Source organism: Macrotis lagotis, chromosome 7 (genome assembly GCF_037893015.1).
Source record: "Macrotis lagotis isolate mMagLag1 chromosome 7, bilby.v1.9.chrom.fasta, whole genome shotgun sequence".
In the NCBI taxonomy this organism is placed as follows: domain Eukaryota; kingdom Metazoa; phylum Chordata; class Mammalia; order Peramelemorphia; family Peramelidae; genus Macrotis; species Macrotis lagotis.
Window position 1 is genome coordinate 52,596,592 of NC_133664.1, and position 18,964 is coordinate 52,615,555.

The following is an 18,964-nucleotide window of genomic DNA, read 5'->3' on the forward strand; positions in this document are numbered from 1 at the left end:
CTGTTTGCCTCTCATTGCTTACAGTCCTGCAGAAAGAGACCTCTTATGTCTTAGCCGTGCATGCTAGTTTCTACTACGGTATGGTGTTTCCTTAAACGTGGAGAACAAATGAAAAAAGGCTCATGCACAAAGCATTATGGTCTATGGTGAGGATGTGCTTCAGGTACCCAGTTCTGGACCCATAACTGGCCTCAGTGTTTGCATTGCATTTCCTTTCTGGGAAACTTGCCGTATTGAGAATCTGAGAATTACTCTTAGTCCTATTTATCTATCTGTCATGCAGATTATCCAGGGTCCTACTCAGACTACTTGTTATTCTGTATTATGTTATATGATTCCCAGGGTTCTTTACATGGTTTGAGTAAAATTTTAAGCCAGCAGTGAAAAAAAAAAAGATTCAGGGATGAGATCCAGCTCTCTCTCTCTCTCTCTCTCTCTTCATTAGCATCTCTGTGCATCTTTCATATCATCTGAGGAGCAGATACGTTTGCATTGACTTGGTGAGGCTGAATTTCTATAAAAGTTGAAGTAAACAGTTCCAATGTGTTGCATGTAAACAATTGGTCTTAAATGGATGTCTCCCATAGCTATACAAAAGAAAAAACATGAGTTTAGAAAGTCAGAATCAAGTTTACCATGTTCCTCATGGAACTCTAGAAAAGAAATATATTTAAAAGGCAGTAGTGAGATTCAAATGAATTAACAATTGGTTCGCCAAACCCAACATAAAATTAGGTATTGGTTCTGCCAAACCAGTGTGAACCAGTAGAATCTGAGAACCTTGATTAGAAAAGTCATTTTAATAACCAGCTCGTTGAACCCAATACAAAATTAGGTATCAGTTCTGCCGAACCAGTGTGAACCAGCTGAATCCCAGAACCCTGATTACAAGAGCCATTTTAATAACTGGCTCATTGAACCCAATACAAAATTAAATATTGGTTCTACCGAACTGGTGTGAACTGGCTGAATCCCACCACTGTTAAAGTGCTAGAGGGAGAGTGGGTAGCGAGGTGCTGGACCTCAAATCAGGAAGAGGAGTCTTTCTGAGTTCAAATGTGGCCTCAGACACAAGCTGCATGCCCTGGGCAGGGGACTCAATTACATCTACAAAATGAGCTAGAGAGAAGGAAATGGTGCACTACTCCAGTATCTTTGCCAAGAGAACCTCAAAGGGAGTCACAATGTCAGACAAGACTGAACAATAAAGAGGGAGAATTGGTTGATTTTCTTCAGACATGTTGTCTTATTGATTCAAGGAAATGGACAAAAATGAACAGTGCCCCCCGCCCCCCGTTCTCTGCACTTCTCTGGTCTTGGCTACCTATCTCCCCAGTTGTATCTAGGTTTTTGATTTAATTAATGCAGTTCCTTCTTTTCCCCATCATTCTCCCACCTTCAGTTCTTAATTCTTTTACTCATTTTTAAATTGATTAATTTGATTCTGGGAACAATGAGTCAAATAGCTGACATCTGAATAGTACAATTCCTGAAATGTAGACTTATAGTATTATTGTTTATTGTCTGTTGACTACCTGAATAGCACTTTAAAATTTGAAAAATACTTTACATATGTAGTCTCACTGTATCCTCATCACAACCTTCTATTTTTCTATTATTACCTCCATTTTATAATGGAGACTAGATTTAGGCTAAATATAAAAAAAGTGAAGAAGGACCTGAAAAAAAAAAAGAAGTCAAGATGGGCTTTTAGGACTCACAGAAATATAGCATCCATTTCCTGCCAGAGTGAAACTGTAAAAACAGATTTGATGAAAGAAGTCATGGTCACATCAACAAAAAACTAACTGTCTTTGGCCAGGTCCATGTGACCACAGAGGAGGAAGATCTGCTTATTCAATTCTTCAGCCTAATGAAGGCAGTCCCACAAAAGAGACCTTTCACTTCAACTGAAGGTGCTTTATACAGGGCTACACCAGGTGGCCAAAGGGAATGACCTGATTAGCTTTTCCTCCCAAACAACCAAGGAACCAAAAATATTTATTAAGTACTTTCTATAAGCCTGTGCTAAGCACTGAAAATGCAAGAAAAGGGCAAAAGACAGTTCCTGCCCTCAAGATGCTTGTAATCTGATGAGGGAGATAACATGCAAATATATATATATATATATATATATATATATATATATACACACATATACACACACACACAAAGCAAGTAGTGAATTGTCCTCTTCATGACCCCATTTGGTGTCTTCTTGGCAAAGATACTGCAGTGGTTGTCATTTCCTTCTCCAGTTCTTATTTTAGATGAGGAAACTGAGGCAAATAGCATGAAGTGACTTGTCCAGGCTCAATCTGAACTCAGACCTTCATGACTTCAGGCCTAGTGCTCTACCTAGCCTCCCCCTACACTGGATAAGATCGACATGAGAGACATAAATGGGAAACAAAATAATGCCTTGCATTGCTGACAAAAACGATGTGTTTTAAGTGTAATCCTTCTTCAAATATACTCAAAGAGCTGAGTGCTTAAAGAAATCCATTATAAGAGGAAAACATACTTCCTAACATTCCAATCTAAGTTGAAGTTTTCTTTTATTAAGTATGGAAGGATGAAGAGCTACCTCCTCTGCACATAGAATTGAGTGTGTGGATGGTCTTTTTCTGGGTCAAAACACATTTCTCAGCATTTTCCCCCTCTCTTCAATAAAACCAAACCCACTAAAATAAAACCCCAAATGGCCAAAATAGTCAATCCAACTGATCCTTTTCTGAGGAATATCTTGGTTAATTGAAGACCAGATACACACCAATTTCAGGACTCAAATACCTCTAAACAATGGCCAAGTAGACTACTGATTTCCATGCAAAGATCTCATGCAAAATAAATATTCCAGATATCTTATGAAAGGACTCTGTCTTGCAGTTTTAAACAAATTAAGGGAAATATAGTCTTATTAATTGAGGAACAGTTATAAAAATTATAAGTTTTGGGGCTGGAAGGAACATTTCGTTAGAAACACAGACAGACAGACACACACACACACACACACACACACACACACACACACACATACTCTTCATGATGCAAATGAGAAAACTGAAAGCCAGAGAGATCAAATAATGTATAAAGGAATAAACAGAGTATCCATGAATAAACACATAAAGGAGCTGCACCTACCCTGGCACTTTGTCTGTTGGCCTTCTTCTCCTCATCGGGAAGGGGAGGCATTGGATATGGGTATTTCCTGCTTGAGGCAATAGATCCAGTAGAGGAAGAAGGAGACTTGGCAGGGGACAAAGTCCTGAGATGTTGAAAATACATGAAATAAATGGGACATCACTGACAGCAACCTCCACTATTTAAAAATCTGGTTCAGAACCCAATGTATTTCTCTCAGTTTGAACTCTCTTTTATATCTCATTATGGTGATTACTGGAAATGCTCACAAACTACTTGTGAATAGATCTCGCATGTCACTCACCATTTTGGAATGCTGAAAATTTTATTTCTTGACTCTCAGAATTATAAGGGTGAGGATAGAAATGAGCGAGAATCATCCTTCATAAAACTTTAGCCAGTCCATAGACCAATAAATTGCTCGATCTATCGTCAGAACAGAAGCTAGCCTGGAAATGGGCTAATTAGAACAATGTTGGTTCAAGAAATCGGCAAAAAAGCAGCTTCTGGCTGATTTTTACCAGTCAGTATGGGGATGGTTGAAAGACAGGAACTTCAATCCTAGCTTCAAGAGACTCTTCAAATACAACATGACAAGTAACATTGGTTTGCTGGTAAGTCACAGGATTCATGCATTCAGAGGCCAATCGGTTAGTTGTGAAGGAACAAAAGCAAGTACAGAAATGCTAAGAGTAAATTAGTAAGCATGCAAGCATCAGAGAGCGCAGAGTTCCAGCCAAACAGAGTTTGATGAGAACATACAAAAATGGTCTGATAAATCGCTGCAATCAGCCTTTCTGTAGGAAGTGAGTATACTGAGCAGTAGCTGGTAAACCTTGGGATCCACACTTCTAAGTCAATAATGCAGGGGGGAGCCCTTTAGGGGCTGGAATTTTTACACACATTACCACCATCATGTCTCCATCAACCTCCCAAATCCTTAGATTCCTCTTCTATGACAATGCGTTTTCCTGACAATAGATGTATTCCAGGAAAAAAAAAGAGGTCTAAACAAGCAAATGTAAGTTAGCAGCAGTCTATTCTGCCTGTTTCAAGGTATACCATTTTGCTATTATAATGGTGAGATTTGTTACCCTGTCATCCAACTTTCCATGGTGACCTAAGTCACCCCAGTGGACATCCATGGATACTATCAGTCCATAGCAGTGAGCTACTTCCCCTTCTGGATTCTGGTGCTCTTGAATTCTCTCCTTTCTTTGGGTCTCCCAAAGAGCCAGGGAGTATTGGCCAAAACAACCTATTTGGTTATATCAGAAACCTCAAAAGGTTGTTCCACATGACAATCACCCAAATAACAGAGGTTGGGAGAGAGGTTACCAGCATTGGGGAGTTTGGAGAAACTTAAACCTGAAATAGCATCTAGTAAGATGGGGAAGAAGGAGAATCCCTTTTGTCTTTTTTTTTTTAATTTAGAGGGAGTTTTCTGTTCAAACATGAATGTCATCCTTTTTTCCATATCACAATGGATAGTGTTGGGACTTGGAATCAGGAAGAACGAATTTCAAATCCTTCCTTAGACACCACTGATCAAAAACAAAAGACAAACAGTAACAACAACTGGTTTTGTAACCCCAGGCAAGCCACTAGAGCTTCTGCAAAATGGGGATAATCATAACATCTACCTCATACGGTTGTTGTCAGAATCAAATGAGGAAATCTATGCAAAGCGTTTTTTCCACCTTTAAAGGGCTTTAAAATTATCCATTGCTTAGAGATCTGTTTTTATGTGATCCAACTCACTGCATAAGTGTTCTCTTTCAAAGAAAATTCATCTTTTGAATTAGAATAATGCTCAGGCCTAGAGTGGTTTGGATCATGGCTACATAGGAATAGATAAATATTGTTATTGTTACTATTTTCCTGCTTTTTCAACATTTTAATGATTTTCACCTTGTATGGATATGTATAATCTTCTGCAAGCCACAAGGAAGACACTGAAATGAACACTTTTACCCTCTTCACAAGTCTTGCATCACCTCACCTTCATTCTTTGCCTCTAATTGCAAGCAAGACCTGCCTTTAGTAGGTGCCTCCTTTTTTGAGTTCTATAGACATAAATGTATAGGCTATTGATTGTTGGGGGGATGGTTAAGGCTGAGACAGGTACAAAGAGGCCATGTGATCTCCATTTCAATATAACCTGAGCTGAACCAGACCAGCATAGAATGCTTTCCTAGTTCAAAAGATGAATTTCCATAAAAAAGGAAAGCCTATACAGGGAAATATATATCCTTTAAGCAATGGATAAATTAAAGCAGGATAAATGTTCATATTATGAACTGTTCGTGGACCTTAGTGACTTCAGGGAATTGTATTAATCCAAGATCAGATTTTTAAACTCATAGAAGGTTAGAGTTGTTAGCTTCTTAGAATTCTTCCAGGATAATTCATTCATTTTATGTTTTAGGGAAGATTAAAACATGTCTTTTATTACTGTAGAATTCAAGACTATGAATGAAAGATCTCTTCCAACAATTTTACAGTATTGCTGGTCATGCCTTAAGTCACTTATCTAAATAACTGGTCTTGGGTTCATCAGAAGCAGGGTATTACATTGAGAGGATTCCTGTCTCTGGAGTCAAAGGAGTTAGATTCAAATCTTACCTCTGATACACCCTGTGAAACCCTGGGCAAATTGTTTAACTTCCCTGAGTCTCAGTTTCCTTATCATTCAAATGAGGAGGTCAGAAAAGATAGCTTCTGAGATGCTATCTAATGCCAATCAATCAATAAGCATTTATGTAGCAATTACCCTGTGACAGAAATAATCCCTACACATTAAGAGCTTGCCTTCTATTTATACAGAGCTATCCCAATAGATGGCAGAACAGGAAAATGTTCACATGGAGGGACTTGAAGGAAAACCAGTCTACCCAGTCAAATAAATTCCCAACTACCACCTGCTTCAATTTCAGCAAACATTTATTAAGCATCTCCTGTATGCAAGGGACTGGGCTAGATCCTAGGGAGACAGGGACAAAAATATTGGAAATCGCCCCTGCCCTCAAGGAGCTTTCAATCTATAGTGAAGAAACATATACAATGTATTCAAAGCAATTTCAAGGAGAAAGCAAAAATTAATGGAAAGATCAGGAAAGGCATCATGTAGAAAATGGCACTTGCACTGGATTATAAAGGGAAGAGTTGGGGATGGAATGCATTCCAGCCCAGGGGAAAGAGCCTGGGAGAAGGAACAGAGAGGCATGGAGAACAGCTAGCAAGCCAATTTACCTAGTGCAGAGCATATGAGGGGAGAATAAAGTGAAATAAGGCTTGAAAGGTGGATGCCATAATATAGAGGGTTTGAAATGCTAAGTTCTAAGGCAAGAGAAAGATGGTGAGGATGCTTTGAGTAATAAAAGTGACATGGTCTGATTTGTATTTTTACAATGCCATTTTGACAGCTTGAGGGCAGAAACTATTTTTATTTAGTCTGTATCCCTCATTCCTAGGAGAGTACCTTGCACTTAGGAGGAAGCCAACCATTAATGTTTGTTGGATTGGATCAGACTAAATGGCATGTTGGCTCTCTTTATCCAATATGTTAGTTGCTTTCTGCTGTAAGGTCCATTCATTGCTACTAATTCATTTCCTTATTAGTAAAATAAAAAGAATTCCTTGAAAAAACTGGCACCAGGAAATATGTCTGATATCCATATATATCAGTCTGATATTCAGAGAGGTATAATTTTACACCTGCTTTATTCCAAAGAATAATTTTTTAGAAGTTCTAGCTCTCTTCTTACCATTTCTCATGGATATTTCAAGAGCACAGAAACATCACCATGTCCCTAGTCCTGGACACTGTGTCTCTTATAATACAACCTAAAATTGTAATTGCTTTCTTGATTGCCCTATAATACAGTTGTCACATTAGCCTTTAAAACCTCTACAACAGGGATATTATGAAGACTAATTCAGCTTGTAAAGCTACATTTTCTAAAGGTGCTCCAAACTCCTTAAATGAAGACAAAAAATTAGCTCACACAAATCACTACCCTTAAAAATTCACAAATGACCACAAGATTTATTTTCTTTCAATCCTCAATATGTAGATTATTTTAAGTAAGATTGTTACAGGAATACCAAATGCCTGTTTCCTATTTTTAAGCACCTATCTCAGTATACATTACATTTGTTGATGGATCACTTTGTCTAATCTTTATCCTAACAGAGATTTGGCAATAAATTAGGTCTAATCCTAAACCTGAACCTGGATCATCCTTTCCAACACTGAGAGTATCAGATTTTTTGGGGGTCTCATTCTATTACAAAGGACTTGAAAGATTCCAGTCAAATGTGATTAAAATAGCAGCAGGAACCATTTTTTAAACTTTAGTGGAAAGATATCAAATGTGATTTCATTAGTTTAAGGAGCTCCTGGCATGGAAATACCATCCACTGGTGTCAAAGAGTCATTCCTCTACTATATGTATAATCCTAGACTCTGAAGACTAAACAGACTCTAATCTCTGAGAATTGCCTGGGACTCTAACGTTAAACATCTAGCCCAGAATTGCAGTATAGTAAGGAAACATGTACAATGTATTCAAAGCAATTTCAAGGAGAGTTGGTTCCTATTGGAGACAGTGCTTCTTTACTCGAGCCAGCTCTCTAGCCACTGCAAACACTGCCTCTCTTCATTGTGATCAGATGCATTATATGATCGCTATGATCATTAGTCTTCAAATCCTCTACAACAGGGATGTTATGAAGACTATATATAGGGCATTATGGTGAAGCGAAAGAATAACATTAGTACTGAATTAGGAGAAAATAAAGGATACCATTTGTATAGTTCTTAAACTTTTCCAAAGCACTGCTAGGTCTAGAATCTCACTGATCAAAGTAATACTCCTATGAGGGAGACAGAGAAGTTTCATTATTTCTATTTTATATATGAAGCAACTGGGACATAGCTCTAGACTAGACCTATGTAAGGCCATTTGAAAATAATCTCTTATATTTTCAAAGAGAATTTTCTGGCAGCCAATACTGCCCTGGAATCATACCAGAATACACCCAGATCCCCACCTCCTTCCCCTGGAGTGTCCATGTCTTGTTTTATGAGAGGGTATGACTTTGAGTTACAATAAATTGCCTAGGGTTAAATCCTTTTAGAGAAATTTCCCATCACCAACTCCCCCAGCAGCAGCAACACTTGCCACCACTACCTTCACTGCCACCATTACCACCACCACTACCAGCAGTAGTACCATGACAATTATCACCACCAAAACCAATACCCCAAGCACCATCAAGTTATCTCCATCAACACCCAACACTACTATTAAAACATTACCACCCCTATCCCCACTATTGCCACCATCACCACCAGAAGCAGTACCATCCACAACTACAGCTAGCTTAGTTCAGACTAATCTTCGTAGACTGGTCCAGAAACCAGCCATTTAAAAATCTCAAAATCCCAGAGTTGAGAAGAGTCTTAGGAACCATTTCTTATAACCTATACAACAATACAAACCAAATATCCTTGACCAAGAGTCATTCAGCTTTTCTTTTTAAGGACTCCAGTGAAGGAATACTACCTCTCAAAGAATTCTTCTTAGTACAATTCCAATTTTTAGGAAAACTTTTCCTTGCATTATGCTTAAAATAATCATTTTTCCAATTTTCCCCTTTAATTCTTATGAGATTATAGGGCCAATTACACCCAAACCAAACTCAAAACTTACATATCTTGGTACTTGAAAATATCACTTATAAACCTGTTAACTTGAACTCATCTTCTAGAATCTTTCAAACTCACTTGGTTATCAATTTACTGAGGCAGCTAGGTATCAGTGGATAGAGGACTAGGCCCAGAATTAAGACCTAGCTCAAATCAGGTCTCAGACACTTAACTTAGTTGTGTGACCTTGGCTAAGTCTCTGCTTGCCCCACTCTCCTCAACTGTAAATAGAGGAATAATAACACCTCCCTTCAAGGTTTGTTTTGAGGATAAAAATGAAATAATACATGTAAAATGCTAAGGTACTTAGTACATTGGGTGTTGGTACATAGTAGGTGCTATATAAATATTATCTACTGTTGTTATTGTTTGAATTTTTTCTTATTTGTGTTGCCCTTTTAAGGTTACAGATCATTCTCCTTAAAGACCCTCTGAAAGGATAGGCACAGGACAAACAACAAGGTGGTATCGATAAATTCTTGGTAAGTTTGAGATACTCCTTGAGTAGACACACTGCTGGCAATTGTACATGTGCGATCTATCTCATTCTTTGGGGTTATTGGCATCAACAATAAGATCAACAGAAAGACATATAAAAGGAGCCTCAATAGACTTAATGAAACACTCTAAAAATGCAAATAATCAGGAGTAAGGATACTTTCTGGGACTCTAAACTAACATAGCCCCCCATCACCTCTATTGTCTTTAAACTGTTCTCAAAGTCAGGAGGTAATGATTCTTTTCCTGGTTCCAACAAGTAACCAGTTATGCCTTTTCTGAAAGACCCACAACTACATCAAAGCCAGAAAAGAGGTTAATACCCAGTCATTTCAGTTATCTAAACTAAGCCTTTTGGAAGGGCAATCTCACTGGACACAGATTGCTCTTGGTGGGGGGGGGGGCAGAGGGAAGGGAAAGAAGCTGGTGACTTTGTACAGACCCTCCTTACTTAAACCCAATCCACTTGGAAGTCATGACATCTCTTCTTGAAGTCATGGTTCTATTTGAGAAAGGACAAACAACAACCAGTAGGTAATTGTAGTTTCCCCACTGGGAACCAACTTGGTCCAGTTTAATAAGGCAGTTCCTTCTTTCCTTCCTTCCTTCCTTTCTTCCTCCTACTTTTCTTCCCTTTCTCCCTTCTTCCCTTCTTTCTTTTCTTTCCCTCCTCTTTTCTCTCTTCACTCTCCTTCTGTCCACATAGGGAACCATACCCTATCCTTCAGGTACTCCATCCAAAGGAATATAACTATTGATCATTGAAACCTAGTAAGCTATATTGTTACTGGCTAGATTTCTTTTTTAAGGATCATGCCTTAAACTCACTACTTCTCACTGATTGGCCCCAGCCCAAGCTTCACTTGGTCATTTTTTTTGGATTCTGATGGCTCAGAATAAATGTAAATAAAAATTGTTGGTTTTGACCAGAAACTCTGAGGGTCTTACCCTCCCAGATAGTGTTTATTTTATTTTTTACTAGGTAAAAGAGGCCATTCTTTGCATCATTTTTATCTAGCCTTAATTACTGAACATGTATTGTCTCAGACAAACTGAGAACTGGTAAAGACCTTCATTTAAAAAGACCAAGGTGGAGCAGCTAGGTGGTACAGTAGAACACCAGCCCTGGAATCAGGAGGACCTGAGTTCAAATCTGGCCTCAGAAGCTTAATAATTGCCCAGCTGTGTGACCTTGGGCAAGTCACTTAACCCCATTGCCTTAAATGAATAAAATTTAAATTCAAAATTTAAAAAAGACCAAGGTCTCCACTGCATCCAGGCCATCTGCAATTGTCCTGATCTATATATCTTGCCACTAGCCTGGATGACTCTGGAGGAATAACTGAGGATGGTGACTTTGCACAATCCTCCCTCACTTAAATTCAATTCACTTTCAAGTCATGACATCTCCTTCCTGATGTCACAGTCCTCTTTGAGAACAAAGGACAAACAACAGAAGAGAAACAACAGCAGAGCAGAACAACAGTCCAACATTCTCTCTTAGGTTCTAAATTTCCTGTCATCTAAGTGGCTACAGTCAGAGAATCATCATTCTATCTTACTTTGGGAGTCAGGAATCCTATAATAGGAGAGAATAACTATGTATTCTTTATTATTTGATGTTATTTTGTTGAGAAATGTAGCCTTGAAATCTCAAAAGGCAAGAAAAGCAGAGCTGAGCTTAAGCACAAGGTTGCCATACGCATAAGCCAAGGAGTTGGAAGCCCACCCAAGATGCTCTTTGTGAGGTTAGAACCAGAGAGAAGGCAAGAATTATTCTTGCTGCTGTAAGAATTTTTTTTAACTTTAAAGTTCTGGGAGTTAACTGTACCAAAGCCTCAGAGCCACCCCCAAGATTTGCAGCAAAGGCCCCCCTGAGTTATCTCAAAATGGTTCAACCCTGGGCTGAAGCCTTTTATTAAGTTTTCATCAACAACCACTTGTAACCAAGTCATGGCTTTTCAATGATTTACCAAAAGTGAATTTGACCCATCACTGCAGGAGCCTATTTTTAAGGCCAATCAAGGAGAAAAGTAACGGCCACCGTGTCAGCGAGCATAAGAGACATCCTCTCAAACTGCCCAGGCAGCTTTGTACGTGCAATGGGGAAACTGAGGCATCTCCCCACCCATCCTTCGTGCATCCATGCAGCTTCTGGGCAGATGAAGACTTGAGGCCTGTTCCCAAAGACTAGGAATTACTCTCTGGGAACAGTGTAAACTACTCGGCTGACCTGGTGGACAGAAATCACATCTTCCGGGGTACCATTTGTTAATTATATCAATAGATGTTAAATTAGTTCACTAAAAATAAAATGATCACTCACCCATCAGTCAAAAACCAAACTAGTTTTGGGGGAACGATGGTGGGTTGGGTGGAACAAACTAGAATCTGCCCATAAGCCTTAGGAATCCACGGCTAAGGGTGAACAGAAATGGAAAGAAAAACATAAAAATGATCTTACCTGTCTTGTTGACTTTGGCCATCTTGGGAGCTGTAGGTGAGGGTGGGATGTTTGAATATAAGCATGTGTCTGTGTGTGTGTGTGTGTGTGTGTGTGTGTGTGTGTGTAGGAGGGTCCAGTGTGGGAAGGTAGGCTATGTCAGTGGGTGAAGGTAGTGGCGGGGTACACATGAGTGAGTGAGGGCATCTCTGTGAGGTGGGGAGGGGGTTATGCCATGGGTGGGGTATATGCAAATGTTATGAATCAAGCTAAAACGCGGGTAGGCCTAATCATTTTCTCAAACTATTTGCAAGGTTACTCTAATATGGTACCCTGGAAGAGAAAGTCCACCTATAGGGGTGCCGAGTGCACTTTCTCTCTCTCTCTCTCTCTCTCTCTCTCTCTCTCTCTCTCTCTCTCTCAAAATTTTGATTGTTTTAGTATTTTGTCCAATAAATACCAAATCTAATCACTTATCTGAAAATATTTTTGAAAGTTGTATGGAAAAGATAAGGTATTTAAAGGACCATTTGTTTGCCTTCAGTGTTACCAAAGTTTAAAATGAGAACCAGCATATAGGAAAATACAACGATGAAGAGTGGTTCTTGTCAAGTGAATACTAGAAACACAATTCAGAGTTGCTAGAAATGATCTTTGAATTCTAGAGTTACAGAGTCTAATCACTTGATCTAAACAGGAGACTGGGGAGCTTTTGCAATGTAAGAATTACAATTCCTAAAGGTGCAAGTCAAGAGCAGTGGTGTTCTTGAAGCTTTTGGTTTCCACTCAAAGTGGCCTTCATAGAAGAAGCTCAAGTTACCAGAAATTTTTCCAAGAGTCAAATTTCTGTGGAAAAAGCAGGATGGCCTATCCTCTAGACAGGGCCAACTTTTGGGACATGGGAAGACCTGGATTCCAGTCCTGCACCTGACACATACTAGCTCTGTGTGGCCATGAGCAAATCACTTTAACTCTATTTCCCTGACAATTCTAAAAAAGACCATTAAGTCTTCAGACTTCAGAAGAAGGGGGATTTCCATAGTGGGAGATCCCCATAGTGATGAAATTTCATGTCCAGACCAAACATGACAATAATAATTTAATAATAATGATAAAGACTGCTTATTATTGACAATCCATAAAAAAGATTTGAAAACATATTCTTGGTGTAACTATAACTCAAAACCCAGTAATCATATTAACCAAAAAATAAACAAAACCATCCTACATTTTCACATGCAGCCATCATGCTATCAATGAGCTTTGTGGTCATAGGAAAAAAAATCCAGTCCATTGTTTAAAAGAGGTAAAATTCTACAGCCTTCTATCATCCTCTTTTCTCTCAAATTTAGGATGCTCTCTCTAGTAGCGGAAATGAGCAGGGAGAATGCACTATGGAGTTACTTGATTAGATAAATTAAATTTGGATCGGGTTAAAATGTATTTTTATTAGTGGAAGGTATGTCTCATGCCTGTAAAACACTATGAAGCATAAAATGAAGAAGAAGCTATTAAAAAGCTAGAGAGATGGTAGGGGGAGAAGACATGCACTAATGACAACCCTTTAAAATGGTTTTACTTGGAACATCCAGAAAAGAATGAAAATTACATGGAAAGCCAAAAACAAGCACCACCACAACAAAAAGAAAAGAGACCAAAAAACAGCAAATGAACAAGAAACCCTTTCCACACAAAGGGACTTGTATTGAGAGATACAAGATAGAGAGTTCAGCCCTACCCCAGTATTTTTAGGTGCTGGGAGTGGGATGGGTTGGGGAGGGAGAAGGGGTGTGGAGCTAGTTTGAAAAGAATAGAGAATTAATTCACCAAATACCTAAAGTATGGTCCTTCAGAGTTTTTATTCACATCTTCTACCCACTTAGCTACATTATATTCTCTTTTGAACCATGGGTTTAAATACCTGCAGAAAGCAATGGAAGGAACAGAGAAAGCAGAAGAACAAGATAGAAAAATCTGAGAACACAATAGGGACAAGCTTAGCAAGGATGTCTTCCCCCTTCAAATGCAAACAAACCAGGGTATATGGGTGGTGGATGGGGATGAGGTGGGTGGTGATGAGGCCATCTGTACAAGGGCGTGGAGGGAAATGTCAGCTACAACAAGGCTCGTGGCAGTCATTCTGGAATGGAGGTCAGTGCTTCAGGAGAAAGTTTCTGGTGGGCTCCCTAAGGGACCTCCAAGTTCTTTTCAAGATACTACTAGCCATTCTTCACAGTCTCATGACCAAATGACTTTATTCCTACCATTCCCTCTTAAAACAGCTCTGGCTATTCAGAGTGCAACAAATTAAACTCAGAAAAATTTAAGAACATCATGAAAGAGTTAAAAAAAAACCCTCTGACTCTAGGATCATAGATTTAGAGCTGGGAGAGAGGCCTATCCAACTGATCCAGGAATTCTTATCCTGTGGTTTGTTTTAAATTTTTTTTTGGATAACTGTCAATATAGTTTTCTTTGTCATCCTAGATATTATATAGCATGCATTTAAAATCACTATTCTGAGAAGGGGTTCATAGGCTCTACCTGTCAGCCAAAGGTATACATGACCCAAAAATGGTTAAAGAGCCTTTGATCCAGTCCAACTGATTCGTTTTACAGATGAGAAAACAGGCCTAAAAAGAAGTGAACTAATTTGTTCAGGAGTAATAAGGGACAAATCCAGAATTTGAACCCAAGTTCTCCGGCTCCAAATCCAATGATCTTTCTAGACAGTGCCACCAGTCTGTCTTCTTGCACAGGGGAAGGAAAGATCTCTAATAATCTGCTCTACCCTGCTCTCCATCCAGAATCTGATGAGGATCTGTACTAAGAGTCTCATGTCTGAGAAGCAATGAAAAGTGAAGTCCTTGGGTTCCAGAGCTATGAGCTATATTATAGCTGCCTGGTAGGGCTCCACAATAATTACTAAGGATGGTTCATGTTGGTTTTGGTTGCAACTGCATGTATATTCCCCCCTTTCCTTTGTGCATATCAGCATGATGATGATACAGGTTCATAATGAATTATGATGATACAGGTTTCATTTTTAAAAATGACCCATGAGAGTCACCATCCAACTAATTCTTTCTTAAGGACCTTAAGGAGGTCCTAAATGGCTCATCATTTTCTTCCTGATTGAGGTATGATGTTCATCTCAATGTATGCCTGATGGGACCACTACCCAAAAAAGACAAAACTTTAGGGAGAAAATATTTCAGTCTTGAGAGGACTGAGTTAGGGTCAAATGAAAATCCCCTTGCATTTTCATATCTGCAAAAAAAAAAAATTTTAAAGTGTAATTAATGGAGCACATGAGGAGCCAGGAGACCTGGATGAGTTTTCTCATCAGTAACACAAATAGATGATGCCTTTTCTTTTGGCTACATCACAGAGGCATTGTGGGAATTGATGAGACAGCCTCAAAAAGTCATGAAAGAGCCTTGGAAATAAGCCAGAGCCAAATATAAAAAATGTGGTTTTTCTGATGACAAAGTCTACTCTTTCCTTCTTTATTTAGTTCTCAAACAGCTGTCTACAGATGCATTTGATATTGTTTTCATTTTTAAGCAGATCAGATTTTTCTTTCTCTCCAGATTTGACCCTTTCTCTCTTCCCTTCATTTTTGGATGTACCAACATATTGCACCATTGAAAATCAGAAAGTTCAGTCTGTTAAAGAAGGGTTTGTTTGAAAAGCTTCCAAGACCATTTTTGCCAATGATATTCTGTTCCCCCAAGTGAGGAACCAGCTTGCAGAGCCTTGCTGTTAGCCACGACCACCTTCAAAGAGGTCTTATTTATTTATTTATTTATTTATTTATTTATTTATTTTTAACAACAGAGAGAGAGAGAGCAAATCAAAACTGCTTGAAGCTCTCAATAGAGTCTCTGAACCCAAAGTAAAAGTTGAAAAAGCCAATACAGCCACAGATGAAGTGCTCTGGGCTGGGGGAGGATTTTTGAGAAAGCCCATGCAGCTGTTACTGGGTAAGACACCGACATAAGCCATACCATGAACCGAGACACTCACAGGCCCCCTGCAACCTCAGGGGCCTGAAGGCCAGTCTACCCCTGCACTTCAAATGCAAATTCAATGGACATATCATCCAGACAATGGCTCTAAGTAGGAGCAGAAAGCCACAAGGTTTGGCATTCCCAAGTTCAGCTTCACTCTTTCCAACTGAGAAGCATTTCGGAGGGTTAGAATCTCTTTACTTAAGGCCATGGAATAGAGCCTTTCAATCATTTCTTTTAGGGATCTGCCCATTAAGCATTTTGCAGGTTATCATTCCAATTATCTCAAGGTATGGTTGTTGGTTTGTTGGAATTAAATCAAATTTCCCTGCGACCTACCTACTCGGCCTATATGATTTAACTTGGCCTCATAGCAAAACATGCAGAAATGCCTCATATCCAGGCTTGAGAGTTTTGTTGGGTTTTTTTGTGTTTTGTGTTTTTTTTTTCAGGCTGGAAAGGCAAGGGAGAGCTTAGCTAGTGCCGGCTGCATCAGGAGCATCTCCAAGCAGTCACAGGGGGGCTTCATCATAAATCAAATAACTGAGCTCAGATAAGGAAAAGACTTTGAGGAGAATTAAACGGCAGCCCAGAATAGAAGGGCAAATGGAAACTGACCTGTGGTCCTGACTCCCTGTCAAGGGGGGGTCGGAACCCCCTGGGCTTATGCCTTGGGTTGGGATTGGCTGGTCGAGGGAGTGCCCAGGCTCGGATGCTTGGGGCTCCCTCCTGTAAAAACACAATATATAATAGAAAGTCTAAGCCAAAAAAAAATTCAGTATTATGTACAATAGTGAGGAAGATGTACATGCTCTGAGGAAAAACAATGTAAATTTAACAAAGATACCACAGGCTGTCAATCAGCAAAGCACACGTCTTCATGTTGTACTCCTCAGGATAAGGGCACTCCACTGGTTTGCCTTTCCATTTTCAGCAGAACCCTACTCTTCCAAATAAAAACCTCTCAAGTCAAACTTAAGAAGATTCCCTCATCTGTGGAATGTGACTATGAGCAGAAAAGTCCCACCTAATGCCTATCGTTCTGTTCTTATAAGAGTTACCCAAGTGAAATTGCTAGATCAAAAGTAAGGGAAAAGGGGCAGCAATCAGTAAAAGTGGAAAACAGAAGACATTTTAGGGTTCCAGTGGAATCCACATGTAGCAAGGATGCTTATGAATAGGTTTTTAATCTTTTTATTGAAATTTTTTAGATACAAAAAGAGTACATGAGATAAGTGGCCAGTTTCCAAACACTTGTTATATTGTTATTATATTATTATGATTATTATTATAAGGGAAATAAATATGTTATTAAGAATATTATTAAAGGGAAACAAATACAGGACTACATTTTGGAAAAATCAATGAAAACTCTGAAATTTTACGAGATGATTTTTTTTCTCACCTATAAAGATAATGATTTACTGCCAATTTCTCTCAATGAGCTCCCAAAGTTTTTCAAAAATTATTGGTGGCATTAGGTAATATTTTTAAACAAGGGAATTAATACAAAAGATAATTATGTGATTACTCTGGAAAATATTATATTAACCCTACTTTATCCTTTTAGTAACTAAATAACTCTTTGGTCCCCAAACCCATGGTTCTGTTCTGATTTCAGTGCCATTTCCCACCCACCCCCCCACCCAATTTTAAACATCTTTAAGCCTTGTTATAGGAAATACAGTTGGAAAATTAAAGAGTCCATAAAGAAAATAATAAAGAAAAATTTGCCCTTTATCAATTTCACTCTTGGAAGCATCTGGATGAAACACAGCTAAGTAACTCTTAGCTTAAGTATTATATAGTATAGCCCCATGCAAAAAAACTAAACCAAAAAACATTCCAAGAAGAGTTTATCAACAGTAAGCCGAAAGCACTCAAGTGCTTTGGGACTATGTAGGATAAACTCTCAGGGAGCTAATGGTGTCATTTTCTATTGCCATTCTGGATCATGCAATGGAATTACTCAAATTGACCATTATTTCCCAGTGGATAACGAATCCTCTATATAAGCTGTGACAAGCCTCTAAATAAACTTACAGACAATACCATTCAGCTTGGAAGATCCAAATTTCAGGGCAATATTATACCTGGACTAAAAAAGGTAGGGTATATGATGGAAATACTATAAGTTTCTAGCAAGCAGTTTATAAAATACTTGATTTTCAGCTTTTCCTCCCCCCCCCAAAGAAAACAAAACCAACCCCAAAAAATCATTAGTAAGGTATGAAATAGCAAGTGAGTTTTGGGAAAAACAAATATCACTTGAGTGAGAGAGAAGTGAAGATTCTGATATGGGACAAGGGTAATGGAACTTGAACTGGGGGATAAGGATTATATTATAAAGATATGGGTTAGGGCAATACTTGATTTCAGGAGAAGAATTTCAAGTTTGGCTATATATAGATATAGATATATAGATAAATTTTTAAAAAAGAGAGAAAAAGTGCAAGGTGATTACATTATGCAAAAATATTTTAGAGTGAACTTCTTCCTCTCATTTAATTTTTTGCATGTACAATCTTATGTACAATGCTGTATTGGAAAATGTCAATGCATCTTAAGGAGCAAAAAAAAAGTAAATAGGCTTTTCAGTCTCTTTTCATAAGTATGGTAATAATACTTTATTTTGACTAGTCTGAGAGAATGCTTAGATTGCAGCCATGAAAATCTCTGAGCAGCAGTTTCAAGTTGGGAGGAGACCATCCAAGAATAGTTGGACTCCTTTCCTAATGCTTTCAAGGTGGGAGTGAGTATTAGGGGAGAAAAAGAGATAGAGAGTTGTCTCTCTGGAATGGTTGAACCCAGTGTGATGAAAAGAATAAAAAGGAAAGTTAGCAGCATTCCCTTCAAACACTGAACCAAGACACCACAAAGGAAGGTTACTGTAGAATTAAGCCTGCAACAAGGGTAAGAGACCCTCACTGTCATTGAGTATTGCTATGGGCACAGTTGCGAAGATGCCTATATAAAAAAGAAAAGTTATGATTAATTTTCCAAGGGCAAAAAGAGAGTTAAAAAAGTAAGAATAAAACAGATTATTGCAAAACATTGGTTTGTACTTCTTTGACCATCCAATCAATTAACTTGTAAATGATCAACCCATTTTCTTTAGATCAAATCACAAGGAATACAGGAGCCTCCTTTGTC

The 18,964-nt window shown here is 38.6% G+C and overlaps 1 protein-coding gene across 6 annotated transcripts in view; it reads right to left on the reverse strand.

The window, feature by feature from the left end:
* Positions 1-452: 452 nt before the first annotated feature.
* ADAM22 (ADAM metallopeptidase domain 22) overlaps positions 453-18,964 on the reverse strand; it is a 91,546-nt gene continuing 73,034 nt past the window's right edge. For 2 of the 6 annotated variants that reach the window (XM_074192863.1, XM_074192862.1), the window contains 3 exons: positions 16,430-16,540; positions 3,145-3,268; positions 453-587 (listed from right to left, as the gene is read on the reverse strand). In XM_074192863.1, the coding sequence (XP_074048964.1) occupies positions 567-587; positions 3,145-3,268; positions 16,430-16,540 (256 nt within the window). In that variant the 3' untranslated portion in view covers positions 453-566. Of the gene's footprint in view, positions 588-3,144; positions 3,269-13,632; positions 13,720-16,429; positions 16,541-17,458; positions 18,779-18,964 lie in introns of those variants that run through there. The other 4 variants (XM_074192866.1, XM_074192865.1, XM_074192864.1 and 1 more) reach the window with 3 other exon arrangements.